Source organism: Canis lupus, chromosome 9 (genome assembly GCF_048164855.1).
Source record: "Canis lupus baileyi chromosome 9, mCanLup2.hap1, whole genome shotgun sequence".
In the NCBI taxonomy this organism is placed as follows: Eukaryota; Metazoa; Chordata; class Mammalia; order Carnivora; family Canidae; genus Canis; species Canis lupus.
In genome coordinates, this window is record NC_132846.1 from 74,122,498 (window position 1) to 74,140,462 (window position 17,965).

The following is a 17,965-nucleotide window of genomic DNA, read 5'->3' on the forward strand; positions in this document are numbered from 1 at the left end:
CTAACAGGCCCATGAAGAGGGTCATCGCTGGCCTACTGGGTACGGTCCCCTCCCCCGTGTCCCCCCAGCCACCCCCTGCCACAGCAACATGGTGGCTACTATCTGCATCTGCACCTCACATCCTCAACTCCCTCATCTAGCCTGTTGTCCCTTTCCTTTTTTTTTTTAGATTTTATTTATTTATTCACAAGAGACTCAGAGAGAGAGGCAGAGACACAGGCAGAGGGAGAAGCAGGGTCCACGACGCAGGGAGCCAGATGCAGGCTCGATCCCGGGACTCCGGGAGCATGTGCTGGGCAGAAGGCAGACGCTGAACCACTGACCACCCAGGGGTCCCCGGTCCCTTTCCTCGTGTTCCACGACTCTGGGAGACCATATCGGGCGTCTTCACACCTGCGTCCACATGCTTTACCTCTCGTCCGTACTCTCCGTTAGTGCTGCGATCTGGGGATTCTCCCAGTTTGTCTTCCGTGTCACCGACTCGGCCTTCAGCAGCCTCTAATCCGCTACCGTGCCCCCCCCCACCCCGCTTTCCCGGCCCACGGTACGCTGGTGAGACCCCGCTATCCGCACGCACCGCGCGTCCGTGTGGATGCCGACCCTTCGTGCTCCCTCTGGAGCAGCTCCACGACGGCGGGAACCGTGTCCTGCGTTGTCCCTCCCGTGTTCTCAGGGTTCGAAACTGCCCTGATCATAATTTATTAAGCCAACGGAGGAGCCAATACCCGAACCTTTGGACTCAACCCCCGTGAGGGTCACCCGGGAGGTGCTGGCCGGGCGGCTCTGAGGGAACCGGTGGCTTCCATAGAGGTAAGGCAGCGGCAGCGGTTAATGAGGTTGGACGTCAACCGATCGTTGGTGGCGTCCTTAGGTGAGTCCACACGCCCTATGCGGCTGGCTACCAAGGGCCCACACACCTGTTCTACCCTCAGGGGCCAGCGGCCAGCCTTCCTACTCACCGCCCCCCCCCCCCCCGGGCACCTGCTCTGCGTGGGGACGCCGCCCAGGTCCCTGGTGACCCTGTTCCTCTCCCTGCAGGGGGCCTGCCCCCTGGCCGCGCCCGGACACCTGCTGTGCCTTCTGTGCAGGCTTTCTGTCCCTACCTCGGCGGTGGGGTCGGGCACACGGCTGTTACACGCAGGGCAGTGGGCGCGACCCGGGCCACAGGCACGGCTTTCCGAGCCTATCCTGCCAGGAGCACACGCTAGACGAGGACCCGCTCCAACGGGTTCCTGGCAGAGAAGGCCGGCGGAGCTGCAGGCTGGAGCGGAGGAGGCCACCCGGACCGTGCCCCCCGTCAGGCTGAGCCGCCCCACACGGTGCACGGGAACGTGGCCCGCCCGTGTGAGCATAGCGGAGCTTCGGCACCGGCGTGCCCTCTGTCGCCAGCTCTGCCCCCTGAGCCTGGGGCTGTGCTGCTGGGACGATGCATGCTCAGCTCCTGGACCGAGGGGAGCCCAGCACCTCCCACCCCCGCACCCGGAGGGGAACCACACCTGCTGGCGCCTCATCGCGTCCCCACACCTGGACTGTATCAGCTTAAGTCAGGCTGAGTAGATGAATGCGTTCCCAATAAGCTGGAGGTCCCTACCACCCACCGAGAACGCCAGAGCCCAACCTGCAGGCAGCGGGGGTTCTCAGTGACTGTGAGTGGGGCCCCATAAAAGGGGCTTTGAGCCTGACCCCCCTCCCCTTTGCAACACAGCGGGAGTTCACTGCACCAGCTGGAAATCGGAGGCTTTAATCCATCTACAAAACAGGGGCAGGGGGATCCCTGGGTGGCGCAGCGGTTTGGCGCCTGCCTTTGGCCCAGGGCGCGATCCTGGAGACCCGGGATCGAATCCCACGTCAGGCTCCCGGTGCATGGGGCCTGCTTCTCCCTCTGCCTGTGTCTCTGCCTCTCTCTCTCTCTCTCTCTCTCTCTCTCTGTGTGTGTGTGACTATCATAAATAAAAATTAAAAAAAAAAAAAAAACAGGGGCAGGCCAGAGGCACACCACCAAGTCCTCAGGAGGGGTCGTCACGGAGCCCACGGGCCCACGGAGCTCAGGGACTCCTCCCCCATCACACCCAGACACCCCAGTTGTCCAGACAAGTTCCTCTTGAACCAAGTTCCCGTCTTAAAGAAACCGCCACCAGAAAGCAGATGCGCTCCCAACATCTGGTGTGTGTGTGCGTGCGTGTGTGTGTAACACCAAGCTCACTTGGAGGAGCGTCCTCCCAGCTCTCAAGGCACTTACCCTGGGATGTTCCACAAGTGGAAGATAGACACAGACTCATTTTCAAATACAGAGAATAACAATGCAAATAACAGGTTCTGGCCAAAATAGTAACTCTGACTACCGTCATGTTGTCTGTCTATTGTAGAAAATTTGGAAAACACAAAAGGCCACAGTCTCACCCCGACTGACCCCTTGGTGTTCCTACAGAACCACTTTAAAAAAACAGAACAAACAGGGGCAGCTGGGTGGCTCGGTGGTGGAGCGCCTGCCTTTGGCTCAACGCGTGATCCGGGGTCCTAGGATCGAGTCCCACGTCGGGCTTCCCGCTTGGAGCCTGCTTCTCCCTCTGCCTGTGTCTCTGCCTCTCCCTCTGTGTCTCTCATGAATAAATAAGTAAAATCTTAAAAAAAGAAAAAAAAAAAAAACCAGAACAGTGTCTCAGGTATAGTGCACAGGGAGCTGTGTTCCATCTCTGCCTCCCAGACTTGAAGTATTTAAGAATTTCCACCATGGTGGCCACTTGGGGTGGCTCTGGGCCAGATTGTGGGGCACACACTTGGGCACCTCCCCTTAGCAGCTGCATAACCTCTGTGCCTCAGTTTCCTCAGTGGTCGAGTGGGAACACAGACAGGACTGTCACGTCCGCCAAGGGCTCACCATGCCGGCTGGCACACAGGAAGCGCAGAGCTCTGCTGTAACAGGCAGTCGGTGTCAAGCCTCCGTGTGCACGGCGTGGTCACCCCACATTTCCTCACTTGGCCCCCCGTCGTACTCCTTGCACACACAGATGTGAAGCGTCAGGCAGCCCATCCAGCTGACGGCGACCGTACCCCACACTGTCCCGCAGCGCAGCGTGCCAAATGCTGAGGTCAATGGCAGCCTGGCCCCACGGGGGACTGCTGCGTGCTCCCTGGACACGGCCACATCCCCCTCCCCCTCCCCCCACCCCGTAGGTAGAAGACCCACAGGTGCTCTGCCTGGCGGGACCAGCTCTCTCTGACAATGGCCAGTCGGCTGCCGGAGGACACACAGGCCCTCAGGCTTTGGGTGGTGCCACCCCAGGGGCAGGCGCATGTGGGAAGCCCAGCTTGTCTTGTTGACTCCCAAGTGTGGCCTGGCCGTTGTAGCTGCCGATGGCGGGGCCCTCAGCAGGGGACAGCGGCCCACGGTGGCAAAGCCGGAGGGCTGGGGAAGAGAGAGGTTCTTGGACGGCACCTGTTTCTATAAAACTACTTGTAGACAAAACACAGGGCAGCCGGGTGGCTCAGCGGTTTAGCGCCGCCTTCAGCCCAGGACGTGATCCTGGGGTCCTGATGGGCTCCCTGCGGGGAGCCTGCTTCTCCCTCTGCCTGTGTCTCTGTCTCTCTCTTTTTCTGTGTGTCTCTCATGAATAAATAAATAATAAAATCTTAAAAAAAAAGGAATGGAAAGAAAAGATACAAAAAAACAGAAGAGATGCCAGAAAAGCTTTTCCTACATCCCAGTGCAGCATCTGGTGACCCCCCAGAGCTATCGCTGGAGGATGGGGGAGGGAACCCCTCCTTGGGCCCCCAAATCTAGATGGCCTTTCCCCATCTGCCCTGCCCACGGGCCCAGCGGGTCACCCTGGTCTCGGTCTCCTCCTGCCTGGGTCCACCAGGGCACTGACCCCGGGGCCATGAGCCCCCTGCCCCCCACCCACATTCGTTCTCCCTGGTTTCGGGGAAAGAGCACCCGGGGCTCGGCTGGGCAGTAAGAGGTAAGGGGCTCCGGCGGGAGAGCACCGTGCGGGGGCGGGGGAGCATCAGCTCCACCCCAGAGCCAGTGCCCCCACGGCAGGCAGGACCTCCAGCAGGCAGGACCCCCCAGAGCAGGACCCCCCAGTGGGCAGGACCCCCCAGAGCAGGACTCCCTGCAGGCAGGACCCCCTCTGAAGGCAGGACCCCCCCAGCGGGCAGGACCCCCCAGAGCAGGACACCCCTAGCGGGCAGGATCCCCCAGAGCAGGACCCCCCCCAGCGGGCAGAACCCCCCAGAGCAGGACTCCCTGCAGGCAGGACCCCTTAGAGCAGGACCTCCCAAGTGGGCAGGACCCTCCAGAGCAGGACCCCCCCTGCAGGCAGGACCCCCCCCAGTACGCAGGACCCCCCAGGGCTGGACTCCCTGCAGGCAGGACCCCCTAGAGCAGGACCCCCCCAGCGGGCAGAACCCCCCAGAGCAGGACCCCCCCAGTGGGCAGGACCCCCCAGAGCAGGACCCCCCAAGCAGGCAGGATCCCCCAGAGCAGGACCCCCCCCTGCAGGCAGGACCCCCGCTCGTCGGCGGGCAGGACCCCCCCAACGGTCAGGACCCCCCAGAACAGGACCCCCGCTGCAGGCAGGACCCCCCAGAGCAGGACCCCCCCAGCGGGCAGGACCCCCCAGAGCAGGATCCCCCTGCAGGCAGGACCCCCCAGAGCAGGACCACCCTGCAGGCAGGACCCCCTAGAGAGAACACCCCAAGCGGGCAGGACCCCCCAGAGGAGGACCCCCTCTGCAGGCAGGACCCCCCAGACAGGACCCTGCTGCAGGCAGGACCCCCCAGAGCAGGACCCCCCCAGCGGGCAGGACCCCCCAGAGCAGGACCCCCCTGCAGGCAGGACCCCCCAGAGCAGGACCCCCCCAGCGGGCAGGACCCCCCAGAGGAGGACCCCCTCTGCAGGCAGGACCCCCCAGAGCAGGACCCTGCTGCAGGCAGGACCCCCCAGAGCAGGACCCCCCAAGCGGGCAGGACCCCCCAGAGCAGGACCCCCTCTGCAGGCAGGACCCCCCAGAGCAGGACCCTGCTGCAGGCAGGACCCCCCAGAGCAGGACCCCCCAAGCGGGCAGGACCCCCCAGAGCAGGACCCCCCCTGCAGGCAGGACCCCCCAGAGCAGGACCCCCCCAGCGGGCAGGACCCCCCAGAGCAGGACCCCCCTGCAGGCAGGACCCCCGCGGCGAGGCGGCCCAGCGCCCCGGCTCGCACGCCCGGCCTGGGGTGCACCAGGGCCCCGGGCGGGGCGGGGGCGTCGCCGGGGCCGGGGCACCCGAGGGGGCGCACGGGCAGTCGCGGGGCGGGAGCGCCCCTGGGGGCAGGGCGGGGGCACCGGGACGCCGGGGGCAGCGGCCGTGCGCGGGGACACGGGGCACGCAGGGCGCCGTGGGGGCGCCGCGGGCGCGGGACGGGGGTGCCGGGCGGGGGAGGGGAGGGGGGTGTGGAGCCCCCGCTCGGCGGCGCCCGGGGGCGGGGCGGGGCGGGGCGGGCGGGGCGGGGCCTGTGCGCAGGCGCGGGCGCGCGCTCCCGCGGGCGGAGGGCGGGGCCGCCCGGCGAGGCGGCGGCCGGGAGCGCGCGCGTCCCCGCACTTCCGGCGAGCGGGCCGCGGGCTGCGATTGGGCGCCGGGCGGCGAGCGCGCGCGCGTCCAACCAATCGGCGGCGGCGGCCGGCGGGGGCGGGGCGCGCGGCGCGGGCGCGCGGGGCGGGGCGGGGCGCGCGGCGCGGCGCGGCGCGGCGCGGGGCGGGGCGGGGCGGCCGCAGCCTGGTTGCCGCCCGCGGGCCTGTCCGCCGCCCGCCCGGCCGTCCCCGCCGCCGGCAGCCATGTGACCGCGCCGCCGCCCTCCGCGCGCCCGGCCGCCCGCCAGCCCGCCCGCCGCGCGTCCGCGGCCCGGCCGCAGCCCAGGCCGCCGAGGGAGCGGCGGGGCCGGCGCCATGGCCGAGCGGGGCCGCCTGGGCCTGGCCGGCCCGCCCGCCGCGCTCAACACGCCGGTGCCCATGAACCTGTTCGCCACCTGGGAGGTGGACGGCTCCAGCCCCAGCTGCGTGCCCAGGTACGCCGCCGCCCGCCGCTTTGTTCGCGCGCGCACCTGCCGGCGCCCGGGACCTGCGCCCGCACCGCCGCCCCCGCCCCGCCCCGCCCCGCCCGGGACCGCCGCCCGCAGGCGCCCGAGGCCCCCGCCCCGCTCCGTGCATCCGGGACCCCGCCCGGGACCTCCTGCTCGGGACCTCCTGCTCGGGAGGGGCGCGGGCAGCCGGGGCGGTGCAGCGGGGCAGCCCCGGGGGACCTGCGCGCGGGGCCGCACCCGGGACCCCCCCCTCGGGACCCGCACCCGGGACCTCGCACCCGGGACCCCCCCCACCCCCGGGCCCTGCCGCGCGGCGGCGCCCCCCGCCGGTCTGCGCATTCTGCGGGCGCAAGCCCTGAGGCGGCAGGGCCCCGAGCCCCGGGGGCGCCGGGAGGGAGTGGCGCGGTGCCGCGAGGCTGCTGCAGGCTGCGGGCGCTCACCTGGTTCGGCCCCCGGCGGCAGCCTGCACCTGTCCGCCGCCGCGGTGCTGGCCGCGTGGATCGGGCGCCTCCGGGCCCCGCCGCTGTCAGTCCCTTCTGCGGCCCGCCACGCCGCCCGGGAGTGACCCGAGGCCCGCGCTCGTGCAGCTCACGCCTCCTTACCGCGGTGCTGGGGCCTGGTGCCCGTCACCGGTGCGCAGTGTGCACAAGCGGGCTCTCTGCATCAGGCTGCCAGGTTTGCGAGGGCAAAAGACCGCCTCTCGCTGCGTGGGGAAGCGCGTGGGTCCCCGCGGGAACGACTGGCCGAGGTCTGCCCCACAGCCCACCGCTGCAGGCGCGTCAACTCCACTCGGACCCGCAGCCTCCCTGTTTCTTGCCCCCTCGGAGCTCTCTCGGTGTCTTCCCGTCGCGCTGGTCGCTAGCGGTGAAGCGCTCAGGCTGGGCGGGAGACTGGCACCAGGGTCCCTTCTGGAGTGGACACCACGCCTGGGGGGAGGCCTCCTGGGGAGGACCTCAGGGCTGCCATCCAGTCCCGGAAGGGCGGCCTCCTGCCGAGGGGGCCGCACACTCCGCCACAGCTCATTTTCCAGGAGCCGTGGAGCATGGTGTGGGCGCTTCTGGTCGGTGGGGTTCGCCCTCCAGGAGTGCAGGGCCGGAGGTCGGAGCACTGGCTGTGCCACCTGGAAAGGATGGGCCTCAGCACATCTGCCAGATTCTCATGGGGCCTCCTGGAGGATGCAGTGTCCCTGTGTGACCTCGGGGTCAGCGCCAGCCAGGGTTTGGGGCCAAGGACTCCTTATCCACCTGCTTGCCTCTTCTCTGTCTGGGAAGTCTCTGTCAGTGCCCCCGGGCAGGGTGCGTGCGGACTGCAGCCTCTCAGTGCTGCAGGTCTTCAGCAGCTTCCTGGGGCTCCCCGAAAGACCCCTGCAGCTAGACTGGGGGTGGTGGGAGAGGTTGCAGGAGATGCCAGGAGGGTGGAGCTGCATTTAGAGGCCCTGTCAGCCCCTCCTGGAGTTGGTCTGGGAAGGCCACTCCAGGGAGGGTGGGATGAGAGGGCTGGGCAGCACCAGGTGCTGGGGGCTCCGTGGCTCAGCATGGGTGGGACATGGCAGGTGAGGGGACACAATGGCAGGTTGTGTCCTGAAGCCACAGAGTCATCAGGATAGGCAGGCACGGTTTATGGCTGGAATGTAGAGAACATCAGGTTTAGCAGACACCCCCCCACTTGTCCTGGTGAGCGTGGCCCCTCACTGAGAGGTGGTGCTGGTCCCTTGCTTGTACCCTCTGCACCGGAGAGTCCTTGCGCAGGCTGTTCCCATTTGCTCTTGGGACTTCATGTAAAAGGGGTCAAGCTCTCTCTGCTCCCCTGCATGTCTTGCTCTTGCCCAGTCTTTAAGTTTTGGAGTGACGTTGCGCCAGCGGCGGTCAGGGCTGCAAGGCGGTCCCTGCAGAATGACAGTGTGGGTCTCTGCTCTTCAGGGGACCTTTGGCCAGTTTCCTACGTGCTGGTGTCAGGATTTGAGGGCCTGTCCTCTGCACGGGCCCGTCGGAAGCACGTGCCGTAGTAGGGTTTGGGGGTGTGTGCTCAGTATTGCTACTGAGCGGCTTCATGGAGTGCGGTTGTGCCAACTCCAGCCCCCAGCGGCGAGGATGAGCGTCCCCAGTACTCTGCATTCTTGCCAGCACTTTGCCTGACTTTTAATTTTTGCCAATCTGGTGGGTGTGAAATGGTTTTGTGGTTTTAATTTGAATTTCTCTGATTACTAATGCAGGCTGTTGGTGCTTCCTTGTCAGCAGAATTGCAGGTCACTTCCTCTGCCAAGGATTCTCTCTCCTTATTTTCATTGCCCACCCCGCCTTGAGTCTCGGCACTGTCTTGAGAGGACAGGAATCCTTCCCCGGCTAGAGGTGTTGAGACCATCTTCTTCCATCCCCGTGAATGTCTTGGCCATCTGCAAGGCCTGCGCACCCGCTTTGGCACCAGGCGGCTGCTCTTGTTTCCTGCTCTTCCCCTCTGGTCGCAGCAGCAAGCTCTCTGCTCTTCCCCGGGGCTCCTGCCAGGTGTCATGGGTTACCTCGGGGTCACTGCACCTGGTGGCAGTCTTCCCCGCTGACCCTCCCCGGGAGCCTCCCGGGCGTGCCCCCTGCTGGGTTCCCAGAGCAGCTGCTGGTCCGTCCCCCCCCCCTCGCCCCCTCCCGCCCCCGGCCCCGGTTCTGGGTCACTTTACACCATTGAGCTTCCTATTTATTTTTCGTTCCTATTGGGGGTTATTAATCAATTTTTAAATTTTACAAGACTGGTCATCCTTCCCCATGCTTATTGTTCACTCACGTCTGTCTTCTACAAACTCCTTGTTTGCATCCTTGGCCCACTTGAGGGACCTCATTGTGGTTTAGTTTACACGGTGGAGGGATGTCCAGCTGGCAGTGCAAGTTCTGGCAGCGGTGTGCCCGTCAGCCACACCCCAGCAGGACGAGGGCGCTGCTCTGCACCTGCAGGCAAGTGCAAGTCCCCTTGTTGTCCGGCTTCTCGGCGCTGTCATGGGCAGCATGTGGCTCTTGGGCTCACCCACGCCGAGTCTGAGTCCTCAGCTCCTTCCATTTGGTGTACAGTGTCCCCACTGCAGGAATAAAGCGCGCTTTGTGTCAACTTGATCCTTCTGGTAAGTGGGTGGGTTGTTTCCACTCTAAGGCTCTTGGGTTCAAAGCTGCTACAACCCTTTGGGTGCAGGACTTTGAAAGTCATATGCTTTCACTTCTCCTGAGTAATAACTGGCCACGGGTGGGGGGGGCACGTGCCAGTCTCAGGAAGAACTCCCGGTTTTCGGAAGTGGTGGCACCATCTGCAGCTGCCACCGGCCATTGTGTTACATTCCATGCCACCGTCTTGTGACTTTCAGCCATTCTGACAGCTGGGTGACGGCTTCTCCTGAGAGTTTATTATGTGCTTAATGTGAGTGGATGTTGAATATAACCAAATAGGTTTTTTTTTTTAAATCAAGAGCATCATGTGATTTTCCTTGATTTGCTGTCATGTTACGTAACATTACTCTACGTAAATGGATTTTCTGGTATTAAACTAACCTTCCAACCTTAGAAAAATTCCAGCCTTGTCATGCAGCATTACCCTCCTTGTTCGTTGGTGGGTTTATGATTACGATTTTGTTTAGGACTTTAGCATGCATACGTAGAGTCTGCGGCCTCACCAGATTTTGGCACCAAGATATCTCGTGGGATGTGCTTCGGAGTGTGCCCTCTTTTGCTGTCCTGTGGTGGTGTTGATGCGAGACTGGAATTGTGCATCCTCTGAATGTTTGGGAAAAGTCACCCATAAAGTAACTATAGCTTGGGGTTGCTTTGTAGGTAGCACAACCAAGATTCGGTGTCTTTAGCGGTTTAGGACACTTTCTCCTCCTCTGAGCTCTTTTTTTTTTCTTTTAATATGTATTTCTGAGAATTTGTCCATTTCATCCAGATTTTCAGGTCTATTGGCACAAAGCTGCTCATGATATTCTTTTTTCAATGGCTGCAGCGTCTGTAGAGCTGTTCCCTTCAGTTCCTCCCATTGACTCTGCGGGTAGGCAGGCACACTCCGATCTGTCTCACCAGAGGCTCATCGGTGTTTATTTTATTATTATTATTTTTTAAGATTTATTTATTTATTCGTGAGAGACACAGAGAGAGAGGGGGGCAGAGACACAGACAGAGGGAGAAGCAGGCTCCCCCCACAGGGAGCCTGCTGCGGGACTCGATCCCGGATCCCCGGATCCCACTCTGAGCCACCCAGGCGTCCCTCATCGGTGTTTAAAAATGAACACTGGTTGTTTATTTCCTGCCACGTATGCTCCTCGGGTTTATTTCGCTGTTCTTGTTCTTATTTCTCAAGACCCCTGGGTGGCTCCTTGTTTTCCTCCTTGTGTCCTGTCCTACAGCATCTGTATCTACCGAACAAGGGCTGCCTTGGCTGCACCTCACAAGCTTTTATACAGAATCATCCCACTAAAAGTATTCTTTATATTTCCCATTGTTCTTTTTTTAACCTCCCAGGATATTTCAAAGTTTCTTAATATGCAAACATTTGGGGTTTTTTCCTAGTTCTTTTCCCATGATCCAGTTCATGTCTCTTCTTCCCATGGTTCTTTTCTAACTAGTCATGTTGTGGCCAGAGAAAGTGGGCAGTATGACACCAGGTCCTTAACATTTTTGGGGGCTTGCCTTATGGCTCACTGTGAGGTCAGTTTTCACAGTCTGTGTACTGAAAAGGAATGTGTGTCTGGCAGCCGGCGGTGCTTGATGTCTGTCCATCCCTGCCGTCCTCAGATCTGTTCCCCTTTTTGTCTGCTGCAGAAATGTGTTAAGACCTTCTAACCTTGGGGTGCCTGGGTGGCTCAGTCGGTGAAGCGTCGTGATCCCGGGGCCCCTGAGTCGGGCTCCCTGCTTGGGGGAGTCCTGCTTCTCCCTCTCCCTCTGCAGCTCCCCACCCCCGCTCCTGTTCATGCTCTCTCACTCTCTTTCATTCAAAAAAATAAAGTCTCTTTTTAAAAAAAGCCTTTCTCGCCTGATGGTGGATCTATCTATTTCTCTTGGATCTCTGTTACTTTGAGACTACATCACGAGCCATATGTACTTGGACTAGAATACCTTCCAAGTGTCTTGAACTTTGAGGCTACACAACTCTATCTGGTGATCCTCTGCATCTGAATTGCACTTTGGTGACAGGATAGCCCAGGGTAGTTTCGTCTCTTTTCTTTAGACTTTTCTGTATCCTTACATGTGACATGTGTCTTTGGTTTTCCGGCATGGATCTAGAATCTATATTCATTCAATCTGACAATCCTTGTTTTTTTAACTAGAACATCCATCCCGTCTGTTGTCCCTTATCAAGATTATTGATGTTTGGGTTTGTAGCTACCATTTTGTTTTTCGTGCTTATTATTTTCCTGGTTTTTTACGTCTATTTTTCTCATTTGTCTTACCTTAATTTCGCCCTGATATCTTTCCTTATTCTGTTTCCACTTCATATGTTAGTTTGAAACTTAGCGCTATTTCTGCATCTTTAGTGGTTACTGTGGAGGTAGTAATGTGCATACTGGCAGTGGTTTTCCCATGGGGGGAGAGGCACAGGGAGAGAGGGAGCCTTAAGCAGGCTCCCGGCCCAGTGCGCCCGGCCCGGAGCTGATGGGGGGCTCAGTCTCAGCACCCTGAGATTGTGACCTGAGCTGACACCAAGAGTCAGACCTCAAACAACATAGCTGCCCAGGCGCCCCCATACTGGCTATATTTTAAAATTAATTTATCTTTATCTGTTCGTGACAGACATGAGGATAGATCTTCCAACACTTATTTTGACATAACTCTTTCAGGCTTATAGGGTCCTGTTCGTCATATTTTAATTGTCTCTTCTCACTAAGGCCACAAGAGGTTGTTATTCCTTTATTCCGGTTGCACTTACTTGATTCACCTGGAAACTCACCACTTGCTTTTCTTCATTCTTCCGGCAACTCGGAACCTGAAATTGTTTTCCTCTCCTGTAGGTCTGAAAATGCACCTTTAGGATTTTCTTTGGCTGAGGGTGTGTTGATAACTAACTGCTCTTTCTGTGTTCTGAAAACGTTTACCCTGGTTTCTGCAGGGTGTTCCACAGGGTGGGGGTGGGGGGGTGCGGGCGGCATCTCCCCTCCGCAGGTGCAGGTGTTGGGGGGGGTGTGGAGTGTGAGGGTGCAGGTGGTGCCTCCCCTCCTCACGTGCAGGTGTTCTCGGTGGGGTGGGGTGTGGGGGTGCAGGCGGTGTCTCCCCTCTGCACATGCAGGTGTTGGGGTGTGTGTGGGTGCAGGTGGCATCTCCCCTCTGCACGTGCAGGTGTTGGGGGTGACGAGGTGTCAAGGTGCAGGCGGCGTCTTCCCACTGCACGTGCAGGTGATGGGGGGTGTGGGGGTGCAGGTGGCATCTCCCCTCCACACGTGCAGGTGTTGGGGGTGACGAGGTGTGGGGCTATGGCGCCGTCTCCCCTCCGCCCATGGAGGATGCACCTTCCCTGACTTTGCTCTCAGTTTTGCTCTTGAGAAGTGGGCTGTGAGTGAAGCAAGACTCCTTTGAAGGCCGGTCCTCCTCCCTGGTGGCTTTGCCTTGCCCTGTGGTGTCCAGGTGTGGTTTCCTCCTGACGCCGCCCTGTCAGGGCTGGGACTTCCAACGTCGCGGGACGGCGGTGTTTCCCAGTTCTGGGAAGTGTCAGCCCCACGGGTGCAGTTGCTGGCTCTGTGGCATGAGCTGCGTCCTCCCCTCGGGGCAACATCTGGGGGTGCAGGAGCTCTTCCTACCGGGTGATTGTGGAGGGCGTGGGCTGGGCAGGTTTTGCATGTCGCTGCGATGGTGGCCGCTGTCAGCCGTCCCTCTGCCTCCGTCCGCTCCCGTTGCCCTGCGGCCTGCACGAGGGGACTCGCCGTCTCCCTCCTGCCCCCGCTTGGCGTGGCCCTGCAGTGGCTGCTGGGTGAACGCTCCCGGAGCCCAGCGGCGGTGCTCTGCTCAGGAACGTGGGTTCCGCCTCTCACTGGAGGGTGTGTGCCGGGACAGCGCGGGCCTGGGGGTAGGGGCGAGCAGGGCAGCCAGCTGTGGACTTGGCTGGCGGTTGGGGTTATCGGCTGTGTGCACGGTGAGTGGACCCGGTGTTTGCAGGGTCTGAAGGACCAAGTCTGCTACGAGGCAGGGAGTGAGGAGGCCTGTGGGTTGGCGTCTGTGGGACGGACTCGGGCAGCCAGTGTCCCCTGCTGCAGCTCACGTCAGCCCACACGTACGTGTGGATGGGCTTTGTTGAGGAAGGAAGCAGCTGCCTTGAAGGGCCCAGACGGGTGCTTTGCCAGGACAGATGTGTGGTCTCATCTGACGCTCAAGGGCCTGTGAGCTGGGTGGGAACCACTGGGTTGCCCTGCTGTGCACTGGTCCCTTCTTGGGATCTGGGCTCCAAAAGCAGCTTTCCCCCTGCTTCTGCCCAACATGCCACCACCCCAGTGGGGCTAGGAAGGTTGTTCCAGAGAGTGGCTCTGCAATCAGGAAAAATGATGGGTCTTTTTTTCTTTTTCTTTTGCTTTTCTTTTCTTTCTTTTTCTTTTCTTTTTATTATTTTTTATTAGAAGATTTTATTTATTCATTTATGAGGCACAGAGAGAGAGAGAGGCAGAGACACAGGCAGACTCAACGCAGGGAGCCCAATGTGGGACTCGATCTGGGGACTCCAGGATCATGCCCTGGGATGAAGGCAGGCACCAAACCGCTGAGCTACCCAGGGATCCCCTCTTTTTTTTCTTTTTAAAAGATTTTATTTATTTATTCCTGAGAGAAACAGAAAGAAAGAGAGAGGCAGAGACCCAGGCAGAGGGAGAAGCAGGCTCCATGCAGGGAGCCCGACGCGGGACTCGATCCTAGGATTCCAGGATCACGCCCTGGGCTGAAGGCAGATGCTCAACCGCTCAGCCGCCCAGGCGCCAATGATGGGTGTTTTGGGGCTCATGATGGGTCACATCTCGAGTTCTCCAGGAGCCCGGGTGTCACAGGGCCTGGCCAGAGTGATCCATACAGAGCTGGGTGCTCAGGTGCAGGCGGGCAGGAGGGGGAGCAGCATGCCACCGCGCACCCAGGCCCCACGAGTCGAGCACATCGTCCCCACAGGCACAACCCAGCCTCATCCAGCCTTGTAGCCGGCCCCCGGCTGCTGCTGCTGTTTGGGAACTGGCACATCTCTGTGTCCCCGCGGCCGTGCTGGGCAGAGTTCGGACTTGGCACCGAGCCCGGCAAGCGCGTGGAGCTGCTGGCCGTGTCCTGGCCTGCGCCTTGTCAGCTCCCGTGGATTGCTAGGCAGCGGCAGGGGACGCAGAGTCAGCCCTGAAAATAGCGTGGGTGCGTATTTACAGTTCCCTTCCGCCCTGGAGGCAGGTTGTCTGGAGGCCCTCAGTCCGGGCGGCCTGTGCGAGAGCCGCGGTGCGCTGTGACCGCCTCGCTGTGTGCGCAGCCTCTGCGGTAAGTGTCTCCGGCCTGCACTGGCTCCGTCCCCCTGGGGAGGCGGTGTTCTGTGCTGGACACCTGGTGGCGACGCAGACGCCCCACGGTGCCACCGTCAACAGCCGTCTGCAGGCAGAGCCTGGCCGCTGCCGGCCTGGCACTTCGCACCCCGCGGAGGCGAGGCTGCAGCCCTGGGTCTGCTGTGATTCGCCCAGGGCGGGACCTGTGTGGGAGCGCCTGCTGAGTGCTGTCGTCTGCACCCCAAGGGGCCAGAGATGGCGGTGGGAGGCACCGGGGAGCGGGCACCCTTGCCCTCCTTGTGGCCGGGCTTGCACTGGCTGTTCTGTCCCCACTGCCCCCTGGCCGGGCCACAGGCAGCACCCTGCCATGGTGCCCAGACCCCGAGGCACAAGGAGAGACCCTATGGTGGCCCTGCCCCGAGGGCACCTGTGTCCTGATGGTGGGAGAGAATGGCAGGGGACACGCAGTGGCCTTAGGAGGTCAGGTCGATCCACGGTGGGGCTCTGCTCCCGTCGTCAGGTGGGCTGGGTGGGTGTTGGAGGAGCGAGGCCCAGCCTTGTACTCCTCTGTGCTGGGTTTTGCCCTCGGCAGAAAGGGAGGTGCCTCGGAGGTGTCACTGCTGGTTGTCAGCTGGATCCGTGTCCTCTTTCCATGTGGTAATTCCACGCTCTAGCACGCGTCCCCCGCACACGTCGCGCAGTCCCAGGTGAGTGATGTGGGCCCAGGGGTCTGTCCACATGTCACCCTCTGTCCTCGCTGAAGGAGGAGCCCAGTTGGCAGGGGGTTGGCCCCTGTCTCGCCCCCTACCCCAGGCCCTTGGAAGCACTTCCTTCTGCCCCGGTGTGGTTGTGCCCTGAGCACAGCTGGCTCTGCCCACGCGGACCGCAGTCTCCAGCCTCCATGTGGCACTGGGCCCTTCTGCCCCCGAGTGCTCAATTTGTAGGGCACACATCCGCATTGGGACAGTGGTGGCGCCCCCCTAGGCAGCCCCTCAGGTGACCTCTGGGGTGATTCTGTGTGAATCAGAGCCTCAGACTGGGGACAGCTGAGGCACCTGCATCTTTCATTTAATCTGATGCTTGCTTTCCAGGGTGACCACTGCTGAGCTCGCATCCTATCACGTTACCTCTTCGATTGTGTCACAGCCAGTTAGGACCTCCCGGGTGGGTTCTTTTTAATATTTTATTTTATTATTATTTAAAGATCTTGTTTATTTATTCTTGAGAGACACAGAGAGAGGGAGAGACACAGGCAGAGGGAGAAGCAGGCTCCACGCAGGAGCCTGACGTGGGACTCGATCCCGGGACCCCAGGATCGTGCCCTGGGCCAAAGGTGGCGCTAAACCACTGAGCCACCAGGCGTCCCATGGCCATCCCAGGTCTTAGAGGCTGTGGGGGCCGTGGCAGAGGTCTGGGAGGAGCTGGTGTGGATGGGGGTGCAGCCCGTGCCCTCTGACCTGCAGGGTCCTGGCCTCCGCCTTCTGAGCCGAGCACAGGATGACCACACCTGCTCTCCGCTCGCCTGTTTTGTTTCTTGGAGAATAGTTTCCTCAAGAAATGGTGATGATACCTCCACCCCCCACCCCAGGGCGTGTGGCTGGCAGGAGAGCAGGCTGCTCTGGCTCAGCAGTTTGGACAGGCAGACATTCCATCCTGTGCCAGCAGGACACCGAGGCCCCCGGGGAGGGGACAGCTGTGTCACCAGCCCCACGGTCAGGGGACACAGGAAACTGTGCTGGCCTCAGGCTCCCTGGAGAGCTGGGATGTCCCGCACGCGCTCTGTACCTGAAATAGCCCGGGCTGCCTCTTGGTCTTAGGACTGGGGTGAGAAAGCACTGCCACACCCAGCTCGGGGCAGGCCCCCAGGCACCGCCTTGCCTTCTAGGAGCGCACCGGACAAGGTTCGGAGAATTTCCGATTTAGCTGTTTGTGTTTGGAACGAGCAGAAACGTGTCTGCGTAGCCTGCTTAGAAGAGTGCCTGGTGAAGTTCCTCCACGGCGGCATTTTTCCAGTTATCCTGAGAGGAGGGGACGATGAGATCCCTGCTCCTGAGCAGTGCGGCCGGGCACCCTGTTTTTGTGGCTGTTGGCCCAGGAGGGAGGCAGGCAGCCTCCCCGGGACCCAGAGTCACAGAAGGGGATCTCGCCACGTGCCCCCTGTGCAGGCTGACCCCCACGGTAGGGCGAGGTGGAGCCAGGGTGGGCCCCCCAGAGGGGTGCTTGTGGCTGCCCGCCAGCACCCCCCGTGCTGTCCCAACCCCCTCCTCCCGCCCTCCTGCGCTGGGCGCCCAGCTTGGCATTCCCATCGTCATCTGAGATTTGCTCCCTGGCAGCTGTTGCCTTTCCTGCCTGGACGGGCAGCCCCAGAACCAGGCGCGGCCTGCTGCCCCAGCCTCAGCACCACCCTGGGCACCGGACTGGCTGGTGGCTGTGGAGACGACGCGGGGTTCTCTGGGAGCTCTGGGAGAGCCTCGCGTGCGTGGCTCCCACGTTCCGTGTCTGTAGTGTGGTACCCTCTGGGGGGATTGCTGTGCTGTAAGCCCCCGGAGGGCCTCTCCCATGGCTGAGGGGTGGGGCACGCCCGCGGTACCCTCCGCAGACCTGAGGCTCTGGGTGACTGGCGGCTCCACTGCGGGTTCGCTTTGCTGCAGAGCCCAACAGGCACGTCACAGACAGAATGAGACCTCCGCGGCCGGGCAGCGGCACACCGGAGACGCAAGTGGGCGGAGGAGAGGCGAGTGCCCACCTGCACCACAGCCGCCGAGTGCTGCCTCCGCCCGGCCCCCAGCTCTGCCCCTCACCTCTCGGGCTCTCACAGAGCCTGCAGAGAGGAGGGCTGTGAGGCAGGGCCCACCCGAACAGGTGTGCCTGACCCACTGTGCTGGCACCTTCCGGGCTCTTTCACGCTGTGGACACGATCCTGAGTGATGATTGCTGTGCCCACGGAGGGTGCTGGGAAGTGGCCGAGGCTGCAGGCCCATGCAGCTGACCGTTGTCCTGGCCTCGGTGTGGTCCTGCCTCTCACTCGGTGACCGCCTTGGCTTACCTGAGCGTGGTCCCTTCCGGAGGGGCCCAGAGCTGCGCTCTGGTGTCCACGGCACCGGGGGGTGGGAAGGGTGACCACACCCCTGGACACCAGGGGCCTGAGCCCGAGCGTTTCCAGGAGGCTGCTACTGGGAGGAGGTGTGTGCGCCCGAACCCCTTGTTGGGACCACACAGGAGTTTCTCCGGTTGTGGCTGAGCCTGCGGGGGTGTGGGCACGAGAGAACTGGAGGGGGTGGGCGCTGTCGGGGACAGCAGGGTCACAGTGGTAGCTGGAGGGGAGGGGGCTCGCAGGCAGTGTCTGTGATGGGAAGGGAGGGGGCGAGGGGTGCATGCCAGGAGGAACAGGTGGCCGTGTACGTCCTGGCGGGAGAAGCAGGTCTTTGGGTGGATCAGCTGTTTCTCAGAAGAGT

The 17,965-nt window shown here is 61.8% G+C and overlaps 1 protein-coding gene and 1 long non-coding RNA gene across 8 annotated transcripts in view; one reads left to right on the plus strand and one right to left on the minus strand.

Moving 5' to 3' along the window:
- Positions 1 to 1,942: 1,942 nt before the first annotated feature.
- LOC140639585 (uncharacterized) lies at positions 1,943 to 4,089 on the minus strand. Its single transcript, XR_012036246.1, has 3 exons — positions 3,188 to 4,089; positions 2,879 to 2,995; positions 1,943 to 2,621 (listed from the first exon to the last, which is right to left on the minus strand). It is a non-coding gene; the product is annotated as an uncharacterized lncRNA (long non-coding RNA).
- A 1,801-nt stretch (positions 4,090 to 5,890) lies between these two features.
- The window catches only part of PACS2 (phosphofurin acidic cluster sorting protein 2), a 57,454-nt gene continuing 45,379 nt past the window's right edge, over positions 5,891 to 17,965 (plus strand). For 4 of the 7 annotated variants that reach the window (XR_012037317.1, XM_072840203.1, XM_072840205.1 and 1 more), the window contains exon 1: positions 5,892 to 6,043. Coding sequence is in view for 4 of the 7 variants with exons in the window: in XM_072840203.1 (XP_072696304.1) it covers positions 5,925 to 6,043 (119 nt within the window). In the remaining 3 variants the exon portion in view is untranslated. Of the gene's footprint in view, positions 6,044 to 14,431; positions 14,509 to 15,102; positions 15,218 to 15,601; positions 15,675 to 17,965 lie in introns of those variants that run through there. The other 3 variants (XR_012037316.1, XM_072840204.1, XM_072840207.1) reach the window with 2 other exon arrangements.